Source organism: Temnothorax longispinosus, unplaced genomic scaffold (assembly GCF_030848805.1).
Source record: "Temnothorax longispinosus isolate EJ_2023e unplaced genomic scaffold, Tlon_JGU_v1 HiC_scaffold_342, whole genome shotgun sequence".
Lineage (NCBI taxonomy): Eukaryota > Metazoa > Arthropoda > Insecta > Hymenoptera > Formicidae > Temnothorax > Temnothorax longispinosus.
This window is the reverse complement of record NW_027270168.1, coordinates 88-12,011: the sequence shown is the minus strand read 5'-3', so window position 1 is coordinate 12,011 and position 11,924 is coordinate 88. Positions and strand designations below refer to the sequence as shown.

General features: G+C 25.3%; 1 protein-coding gene across 6 annotated transcripts; it reads left to right on the top strand.

The window, feature by feature from the left end:
• LOC139824376 (uncharacterized) lies at positions 1–11,163 on the top strand. Of its 6 annotated transcripts, XM_071796906.1 has the most exons (17): positions 1–125; positions 276–448; positions 689–808; positions 924–1,047; positions 1,610–1,871; positions 2,383–2,499; positions 2,578–2,668; positions 3,270–3,415; positions 3,708–3,840; positions 6,649–6,771; positions 6,960–7,077; positions 7,712–7,973; positions 9,359–9,472; positions 9,545–9,635; positions 10,337–10,482; positions 10,654–10,786; positions 10,878–11,163. In XM_071796906.1, the coding sequence occupies exons 2-17, from the start codon at positions 434–436 to the stop codon at positions 10,926–10,928; spliced, it is 2,046 nt and encodes a 681-aa protein (XP_071653007.1). In that variant the 5' UTR covers positions 1–125; positions 276–433; the 3' UTR covers positions 10,929–11,163. The 6 variants fall into 6 exon arrangements, 5 of the variants coding, with proteins under 5 accessions (XP_071653007.1, XP_071653008.1, XP_071653010.1 ...); XM_071796907.1 differs by lacking the exon at positions 9,545–9,635 and having other exon boundaries at positions 9,359–9,476; XM_071796909.1 differs by lacking the exon at positions 276–448 and having other exon boundaries at positions 763–808; positions 1,626–1,871; positions 10,878–11,162.
• Positions 11,164–11,924: the final 761 nt, after the last annotated feature.

The window sequence follows — 11,924 nt, the reverse complement described above, 5'->3', positions numbered from 1 at the left end:
AATATTTCAGTCTTAATCGAACTCTTTTACTGATAATTGGTTTGTGGCCTTACGAAAAATCAAAACTTGCTCGATTGCAATTAATCTGCATTTTTATTATTCTTATAACTTGCATTATATTTCAGGTATACCAATTTTAATTCTATGATCTACAGACATGTACTAAGATAATATATACATTATTAGAATTAAAGTTGGCATATTCCGTTTGTACTTGCAAATTTTTTTATCAATTTAAACTCAATATTTTCTTTAAAGTGTTAATTCTGTTATAGAATATGTCAATTGTGCAGTTAAATACAAAAACTATTCTTGGTTTATTTTGGAAGTGTATAAATAATATATACAGTCTTATATTCTTTATTTGCATAAAGAAACTATTTGAGTGCGCATATACGTTTGTATACACGTATATGTAACAACATATGTTATTATGTTGTATTCTATTGTACGTTAGTTACATTCGACTTACATAAAATAAAAATTATAATTATACGATTAACTTAAAATTCTTATATATATATATATATATATATATATATATATATATATATATATATATATATATAAGATATATATTAAATAACAACTAAGAATAACCTAAAATATGTCAAAATAAAATATGTAAAAGTAAAAGCATATCAACGTTTTTTTATTTAAATTCTTTAAGAAATATTATTACTTATAGCTTACAACAATTTTGTCATCAAAATGTACTGTAGAATTGATCATCAAGATTTTTTCTTCTGTACTTATTTTTAGCAGTTTTATTATAAAATACAATTCCTTTTACATTAATAGTGAAACGGTAAGTTGATTGTATATTGTATTTGTTCAAATTAATACTTTAAATATAAAATCCAAGAACTATTAATTTTTTTAAACTTTATTAAAACAAGTATAAAAATTTATTAAAAGTATAGATAAAGTATTTAATAGAACAAATTCAGCACATCTATAATGATCTGAGAGACAATAAGGAATTTGATATCGTAGAAAGATATGGAAACAACGCTAAATATTATACGGCTACCCTTACGGCTACAAGTAAGACATCTCTTGCTTACTATTCCAATCTTTTTCGATTACATATCAATTAATATGTTATTTATTAAAACTTTTATACATCATACTTATATTTCGAATTGCGTAAAGTAGTGTCACATTGCTTGAACTTAAATGCATAAAAAATGAACACATACAGAAGTGTCTTAGAATCAAATAATGCTGTTGGAATTAAAAAATATTTTATCTTTTTATACTGCGTTATAAATATAATATTTTAAGAAGCATGTTTAAGAAATGAAATAATTTATGTAGACATTAAAATATGCAATAACACACTGCACAGTGCTTCTTATAAAATTTTAAATATAATAAATATTTCTTAAAATTATAAATCCTATATTTACTAATTGTATTAAAAATAATTTACATTGAAGATAGTAAATTAAATATATAATCTATACAATAAAGGATTATTATGTTTTTATTTAAAGTGAAGAGATTCAAGAGTATAAAATATTTTAGAATGCAATATACTTGTAGCAATGTAAAATTTCAAATTGTTAAAGAACATTTTGTATAATTATTTTGTAATGTTGTTTAGTGTTTATCTTTTCTAGCACAATTATTCTCATGGGTGCCCAAATAGGACAAAATTTTATTAACATTATATTATCTGCGAACGTGTCCCGACCACATCACCTGCAGATCTCAACTGAATATTTTTTAGATCAGAAAGTGTATTTTTACTTACCGTTCTTTCATATAAATATAGCTATGGCCATAGGGTGTATCGCAATAGTAGCAACAGGGACAATGCTCATTGCATATCTTCAGCATGCCTGTGGAATGTTTGAAATTGCTAGGTAAAATAAACGGAAGAATAACAAAAAGATTTTAATTAAGAATTAGTTCCGTTTCTTATTAACATTCACATTTGATAAACATTTTTTTATACAAATATAAAGTTTTATTTTGCAAAATATGTGAGGATGCTAAGTGCATTTAAATAGTTAGCATATTAAATTAATAAACTTTTGATATGCATTTTTTAATACTTGTAGAATATAGCGTACGTAAAATTGTTCTTTAGTTTTGCGTTAAAAATGGAATTTTGTATCAAATAAAATCAAGTAAGAAAAGTACATTATATTTTATTTATATCTGTTCTATTAAATATTAAAAATTTTATATCTCAAAATTTTTAATAAGGTTTACGTGATATTACAAATATTATAATTTTATTATAAACGTTTGTATATCTAAATGTTTTGGACTAATATTAACGAGACAAAATCATAATTTGTTATTTTTTTGAAATTATTCACCATTTTACATAAATCTTTATATAAATATTAATAAGCAAATTATTTACAGTTATCGTATTGAGAGAGCAATACAATTTTATGTAACAAAAAATATTAATCTGCAGAGCGAAATTCGAGCTTATAAAGGCATTATTCATGCTGTAGATATTCATCGGAAAGCTACAACGTTGGTATACCTATATATTTTTTATAATATGTGAACTATAGTGTACGCAATAACACATACATCTTTTTGTTTCCATAGATTCTCCAACCATCTAATATCCGAATTTGAAATATCATTCATGTTTTTAATACTAGTCGGAGTGCTCAGTTTGAGCCTAAATATTTTTCGGGTAAATCTTCTTTTCTACTTAATAAATCCCCACTTAATAATTTGCATATTATTTTACATGTTGCTTTATTACGTTAATGATCTTGTCTTTCTACTAACAACATTGATATCTTCAATTAAGAATTTTAGGATAACGATTGTGGAGCAAAATGTTATTCAAATTTTGATTTTAACATTATCAAGATAATCAATAACTTAATTCTAGAATTATCTAACTTCAAAATGAATATGCAGATTCGTAAATTACTGACATACGGATTTTCCATAATAAATAAAAAATATTATGTCAAGAAAATATTACTATACTTTTGTCAGATATTTAATTTACAAAAATCTCTTTATGTAAAAAAGCTAGAGAACAAAATTATGCATTTCAAAACTTATTAAATAAAAATTACCACAAAATTAATCAAAGAATTATAATGTATAACAATAAGAAGTATTGTATAGTTTTGTTAATTAAAATTTATAATTTTCATGTACAAGAAAATACTTGTAGTTTAATATAATACGTTAATTTTTAACAAGTTAATAAATTTTTCCACAAATTATATTTGTACTATACTTCTCGTAGGAATTGATCTCAATACCATATATTATAGGTTTTTCAGATTGTATTAATCGAATATAATACTGAGGAACTTCTTGTTAATCTTATATTTGCATTTATGTGTTTTATATACATGTTTTTATCTAATTTTGTCGGACAACAAATTATAGATCATAATAATCACGTATTTCTTACAGCGTAAGCAATATGTTTTCTTTATATTATATGTTTATACATTTATCGATATAGATTTAATTAATTACACTAAGGGCTGGTTGTTCCAGCCTGTTGGTAAACTACCTAATAGTTAAATCATATGTATGTCTTTGTTTATCCTTTACATTGGACAAAGATAGACATGTGATTTAACTATCAGGTAGCTTACCAATAGGTTGGAACAACCGGCCCTTAAAGATATACATGTAATGTAAAAATTTTATATAATTGTTCTTATTTCTTTAAACTCTTCATGTTATGTTATCTCTTTCAGATACAAAGTTCAATGGTACAGCACTCCTTTACCTGTACAAAAGCTGATATTGTTTCTGTTACAAAGAGGCAATAAGAGTTTTGGTCTGCATGTTGGTGGATTGTTCATAGCATCTTTAGAATGTTTTAGCACGGTACAAATATTTTATATACACATTTCGTATATCAATATAAACATATTTAACATATACAAATATTTCACATGTGAAATATAAACATGGAGCCATTTCTCAACTAGTGGAGAAATGAAATTGTGAAACAAGCGCGTAAAGCGGCCTGTTTCACGCTCTTGTTAGGAAAAATAGTATGAACAACTCGTGAGAAGAATGGTCGAGCCCAAATGAGTGTTATGGTCGCACTTGCTTCGCTCGTGCGACCAACTTCACACCCATTCAGAATCGACCACTTTTCCCGCTAGTTGTACAATATACTGTTATTTCCCAGTGCGACGAAATGAAAGCTAATGTGATTTGTTACAGCTATTCAATGCATCCGTATCTTACTTTACTCTCATGTATTCCATGCGGTAATAAAAACATAATATATCAATTAGTACTATATTGATGGAAAGTTAATGAAAGATTGCGTGCAACATACCTCATATGTTAAAAGTAAATACAGCCTGCTAAATAAGAGATGCAAAATAAGAGATCGAAAAAAGATTTTATAATAATTCTTAATATAAGAAAAAAGTAATTAATATGTGTTTGCACTATGCAATATGTAATTAATATGTCTTTACTCTAAATTCTTACAAATTATGTGATAAAAATGAAGTAAAGCAGTAGTGACTTTATTTTACGTGTTATTCTTCTTTTCTAAACAGTTTATGTTAGTACTATTTTAGCATTTTTGGACATTTTAATCTAATTTCATATTATATATTATTTGATTATCATTTTATTTTGCTTTTAAACATTGTACTCTCAAAATAAATATTATTTTCAGTTCTGCCATTATTTCTTAATTTTTTATTTAATATTTACTATATACATTACAATAGCGCTATGCACATGCTATTTATCTTTAATATTATACTATATTACTATTACATGATACTATTAACCCTTTGATACTCAAAACTGTCAAAATATGCGATGACAGATGCTCATGAAGTAAGAGAGAACCGATCAGTGGAAATTTATATTTTTTCATGTTTTATAAAATATATACATACGTATATGTATAACTTAAGAAAATAGTTAGATATATATAAACTATATGTGCATATATATATATATATATATATATGTGTGTGTAAATATAAGAAAATAAGAATCAATTTACAAAAATTAATAATATAATAGAAAATATTACATAATTTTGATGTTATATAATGGGTGCAGTACTTTTTTTCCCCCGATAAATCATATATAACATATACAACGTACAAGTATACATATTGAAATGGACATATGGTTAAATATCGCCGGAAAGAAAATAATATGTTTGCTAACTTTCACTTTAGAACATCTGTCGTGTGTGAGGATAATGTTTTAAAGAAAGAAAATATCTGTTGAATTTTTTTAACATTAAATCAATTATTTAATGGCAACTTTTCAACAAAAATGTTAACGCAAATGTTTTGATTTTATTGTTATTTTGTGCCGTTTTAGTTAGACAACGCAATTAAATTGTACAACATTAAAACTGTACTAAAGGAAAATGTAATTAATATTTAACTTAGTCGATCAACCGAATACAATAATAACCGAATAGTCATAATAATTGCTTTCAATTTAACATTTTTTTAGTAAGTTTTGTCCTTTATTCATACATATTTAATAGAATGTATAAGACAAACCTCTTTATATATACAATTTTATATATGTATATAATATTATATGCGCTTGCAACTTACTTGTGTAGTGGACGTAACACTGTTAAAGAATTCTCACTATTACGGATCAAATGTAACATACGAATATATATATCGAATTGAAGCATGTGCATAAGAGTCGCTGAGACATGTCTAGTGCGGATGTACAATTTTACCCCATGACTTTCCTCTTGCACAATATACTGTGAGAAATAAAACATCTGTTGAATTTCTCTCGCCATTGAATCGATTACTTAATCGGCGACCGCATCTTGGTGATATAGTGTTAAATTGCAAGTGTTTCAATTTCACGAAGGTATTTCGTATTTTTTACGTTGCAATTACATTAAATTGCGGAATTATTTCAAATTATAGAACGTTAATATTTTTGCTAGCAGAAAAGACGTAGGAAATATAGATATAAATATTTAATAGATCGACCAAATAGTGGGGATAAGCAAACCTTCATTTCTTTTATTCCCATTATATGCACTCTAATGCTAGCAGAGAGATGATCAGTGTTGTGGATAAATATTTCAGTCTCAACCGAACTCTTTTGCTGATAGTTGGTTTATGGCCTTACCAAAAATCGAAACTTGCCCGACTACACTCATTTTGTTGCATTAGTATTATTATAACGTTTATTATATGTCAGGTATGATGATATTCTGATTCTGATTGTATTATTTTATTTAATATACAGACTTTCTCGATATTTTTTTTGATTAATTTGGAGATGTTTCTTTAATAAAAACATAGATTGAGAGTGACAAATAATTGAGTATCTAAAATTCCTCTAAATTAAGCTACAAAGATGTTAACGAGTAATCAAATCTACGTTCTTTTAATAATATTAATAATTCTAAATAGATTATTAAATATATGAGGCACTATCAAATAATTATAAATTGTTGTTTTACGTTTTACAATATTAAACAAAGTAGAATGGTCAATTATCGGCAGATAGAAAACAGATAGAAAGCAGCGCGAATTGTTTCAAGCGTTCGGCTCCAATAAATCGAACTTTTTACTTCGTATGATTAGGCAGAATATACATAGATTACTTTGATAAGAGATAAAAATATGTATGTTTCTAACTTCTTCAGAAAATTATTGATTACAGTTTACAACATTTGTAACTACAGACAAATGTACTACAGACGATATTATAAAGATTTTCGCTTTGTCTTCTGGTATCATTTGCATAGCAATAAAATACAACTCGTTTTGCGTTAACAGTAATACAGTGAGTTAATTATTTATTATATTTGTTTAAATAAATATTTATAATTCTATAAATATTATAATTTTCTATTTTAAATTTTTACTAATTGCTTCAGCATACAAGCTGCGGAAACGGTTGCCTCTTCCGCAATTTGTGTGCAGAAGCTGTAAAAAATACAAAAATAACATAAGAACTTATTAAACAAACAGATAAAAAATTTAATGGAGCAACTTCAGTGTATTTATGATGATATAATGGACAAAAACGAAATTACCATCATAGATAGATATGGGGACATCGCAAACCGTTATACGATTACATTTACAAGTAAGACAATATGTTTTATCTTTTATTCATTTTATATCCAAAATATCCAAAATACATCCAAAAGTTTAAAGTTTTTATAACATAAGAAATATTTTAAATTTGACAAAACGCCATTTTTTCATTTAAATTTAAATATATTAAAAGGTATAATAATGAAAACAGCAAGAATCAATTCTTAAAATTAAATAATTTATTCTGTATTTTTTTTTCTTTTCAATACGTTTCAATAATTATAATTATGTGATTAAGCGATTAAATTATTTATATATTCTTATTATAATAAAATGTATGTAATTTTATCAGATATCAAATGTTTTACAATACAATATCTAATAATTGTGTGTAAAAAACATTTTATTTTTTTACCACGGCTCTGTAAATATTAAATTTTTAAGTTATATATTTATTACTTATAGCTCAAATAAAAACTTTAATAATTGTTAAAAGCATTAAATAAAAGATAATAACGAAAAAGGAACATCTGCATTTTGAAAATATATTTGAATTATGGGAAAAAAATCATATATCAAATACTGCGTATACAGTATCTACCCTAATATAAATTTTAAAATTTTAGATTGTTAAAAAACCACAATTTATATGACTAATTGTAAGTCTTTATAATGTTGTTTAGTATGTCTCTTTTGCAGTGTATCTGTTATTACTATCACCCAATTGTGGCCAGATTTTAACAACATTATTTTATCTGCAAACAAGTCTCGATCATATCGTCTACAAGTCTCAACTGAGTGTTTTATCGATCAAGAAAAATATTACTACCTATTGCTGCTCCACATAAATTTAGCTATATTTATAGGATTAACCGTATTAGTAGCAACTGGATCAATGCTCATAGCATTCCTTCAACATGCCTGCGGAATGTTTAAAATTGCTAGGTAAAAGCAATAAATATTGAAATAAAAAAAATTAATATTAAGAAAAAATTTCGTTTATTATATCTGAAAATTTTAAAACCGAAAGTTTACATGGAGAAATATAGATTAAACAATATTGCTTCCTCATAGAGGAAGCTTTGTTTTCGTAAATTCGTATATGAATCTTTGATTGCGTATAAAGTTAGCTCTAATCAACCAAATTTAAAAAAATTATATATAAAATAAGGGTAGAAAAAACCAAAAAAAAGATTGTTTTTTTGAGTTTTTAATGTCAATATGTTCAGAGTGTTCGAAAACGTCAAAATATTGCATTAAAAAAAATTTCGGTATGTGTGTATGTATGTATGTATGTATGTATGTCTGTGCCAAATTTACAGAAATTTCTACAACTCCAGAACTGATCAACCAAATCTTAACAAATTATATATGAAATAGGGGTAGAAAAGACTGAAAAATATAATAAAATTAATAAAAATTGTTAATAATAAAGGGGTTACCGATTTCTGTTAAAAAAAATAACCAAAATTTTTTATTTTTATTATATTCTTCAGTTTTTTCTATTTTTATTTCATATATAATTCTTTAAGGCTGGTATTTATAGTCGGGTCTTATATCCAAGATTGTCTTAAGTATAGTCTTAAGGCGTCATCAGCCAATCAGGGGGCTGTATTAGCATCTTAAGACATCACTTCCTCTATGAGGTTAAATGTATAAAATTTCGTTTAACTATATATTCTTCCATTTTATTTTCTCTTTTCAAAATTATCACAAAAATTAGAAAAATTTTGGCACCAGTTTTTTTAACAATATATTTTCTCTTTAATTACCATCAAACAATGCTTAAGCATTTTTTTATACTTTGATTGGTGAGGTACACCAACTTATTTTTCTCACTGTACATGTAATCTTAGATTGTTATAAGAGTTGTCCACGAGTTATATCATTATTTTCCAATATACATACTATGTGTCAACATGCTTAATATAAAACATTTCTTAAATAGAATTGGCTTATTAAAATAATAAAATTTTAATTAATATGCATAATATATATATGTACAGTAGCGCACAATAAAATATCCATACAATTATTGCAACAATTTTGAAATCGGAACTTTTAATAATAATAATATAAGATTTGATAAGAAAAACAGATATTATTTTCGACTTTTCTCGATCCCATTAATAATCATTTTTAGTCTTCCCATCGTGTAATAAGACGAATGGTTCTGACTTGAGAATTTAATAATAACGTTAATACATATACGTATGTAAGCTCGTTTAAAAATTGTAACTATTTAATCTCGGATTTATTGCACGCTTAACATTATTATATAATAACGTTGTTAAATTTTTATACAATTACAGTAGTTAAATGATTTACAGTTACCGTGTCAAGAATGCAATAGACATTTATATATCAAATATTAAACTAAAAAACAAGAGTTTAGTTTGCAAAGGCCTCATTTACGGTGTACATATTCATCGGAAAGCAATGATGTTGGTATTTATATTCTATAATATATGTATAACATATGCAATATCAATTTACACACACACATTTTTTTAAAGGTTTTCCGAATATCTAATATCTAGATTTGAGATATCTTTCATGTTTTTAATAGCGTTCGGAGTAATTACTTTGAGCCTTAATACTTTTCGAGTAAGTTTTGTTTGGTTTGTAAATTTACGTTTAACGAATTGTAAAACATTTCTTTGTTGTTTTATATTAATAATCTCGATTGCTTATTTTCAGTAATATAGTTTTGACATCTTAAGTTTGTAGAAAAAGTTTTTTAATTTAAATTTTTTTATGTTATGGGTACCTATATTGATGGTATATTCGGATTAGTATAATAAATATTCGGTAGCTATTTTTTGAATTATTTGAATTTTAAATCCATGTCCGAGTTTTTTAGTAATCCAAATTTTAAATATTAAATATATTTAAAATTTGGATCATGAAAAAACATTTTATGAATCGGATTATGGTAGACATTTAACATTGCTAATTTAGATTAATTATAAACACTGCAGCCTTGGCATTAATATTTTATTTAGATTTTTTATTAGTATTTATTAAATTTTTTTAATATTATTACTTATAAAAGAAAACAGTTGACACTAAATTGATCAAAGAATTTGTCATTACAATGTAACACAATAGCAATGAGAAATACTATATAACTATAGTTCGAACTTACAATTAATAGAAAGATTCGTTTATTTATAAAAATAGTTACAATCTAGACGTTAAATTGTAGTTAAAAATTTCTATATCTACTAATTTTGTAATAGATTGTAAAGAATCTAATTCAAATTGTGATTTAAAAATTGATTTTAACACTAAAACTCGTACGTTAGCTTTTTCAGATCTTATCATCTACATACGGTACTGAGGAACTTCCAATAACTCTTGTGACAACAAGTGTTTGTTTTACATACATGTTCTTATCCAACTTTATCGGACAAGAAATTATAGACCACTATAATCTCATATTTGTCACTGCGTAAGAAATATCGTAATTTATTACATTATACAGATATTGTTTTATATAAACTCTTATAGTATCGAAGGTGAAAGTTAATACAATACATACAGCAAATGTACATATGCCGTAAAAGTCTTTATAAGTATCTTCTTTCTTAAATTGTTGGTTCTTTATATTGTTACTATGTAGATACGAAGCTCAGTGGTACATAACTCCTTTATACATACAAAAATTGATACAATTTCTATTGCTAAAAGGCAACAAGTCTTTTGGTCTGAATGTCGGTGGATTGTTTATATCGTCCTTACAGTGTTTTGCTACGGTATAATATAAAATATTTTATATGTTATAATATGTTGAATGTGTTATACTTTAAGATAATTATTAAGAAACAAAATTAATGTCTTTTGTAGCTAGCAAACGCATCCTTGTCTTATTTTATTGTTATCTATTCTATGCAATAATGACGGAGAGAGGTACGTTTCGATTGGTATAGTATAGATTATAATAATGAAGAATTAACAAAAAATAATAAATTTTATGTTAGATTAGACTCAATAAATATATGTATATACAAATTAACATATGCATCATAATTTCTAATTTTATTATATTATTGTAAAGAGAATAAATTATAAAATAAAACTGATTTTGTTGTCAGTCATAAATGCCTGTTATGTATTTTTTGCGTTATAAATTTTAACTACAAAATGAATTTTTTTATCAACATTATTATTTCAAGAAATAATTATGTTATCTTAATCAATACAATGTACTAAATATGTGTTCTTTATATATATGCGAGTAAGCACAAAGAATATCGTAATAAAAAATCATGATTTTGAATTTAATATGATTTATTCTCGAAATAATTAACAATTTTTCAAATGCATAGGCACTTCTATATATAAGACTCCGTTTTATAGTATCTTCCTTTCAAAAGACTATCATACATGCAACGCCTAGTGGAGATTTTGTTTTACTTTTTATGTACTTATACATTCGCCATTGAATCGATTACTTAATCGGCGACCGCATCTTGGTGATATAGTGTTAAATTGCAAGTGTTTCAATTTCACGAAGGTATTCGTATTTTACGTTGCAATACATTAAATTACGGAATTATCTCAAATTATAGAACGTTAATATTTTTGCTAGAAGAAAAGACGTAGGAAATACAGATATAAATATTTAATAGATCAACCAAATAGTGGGGATAAGCAAACCTTCATTCTTTTATTTTCTTTATACGCACTCTGATGCTAGCAGAGAGATGAATCAGTGTCGTGGATAAATATTTTAGTCTTAATAGAACTCTTTTGCTGATAGTTGGTTTATGGCCTTACCAAAAATCGAAACTTGCCCGACTACACTCATTTTGTTGCATTAGTATTATTGTAACGTTTATTATATTTCAGGTATGTTGATATTCTGATTATATTATTCTATTTAATGTACAG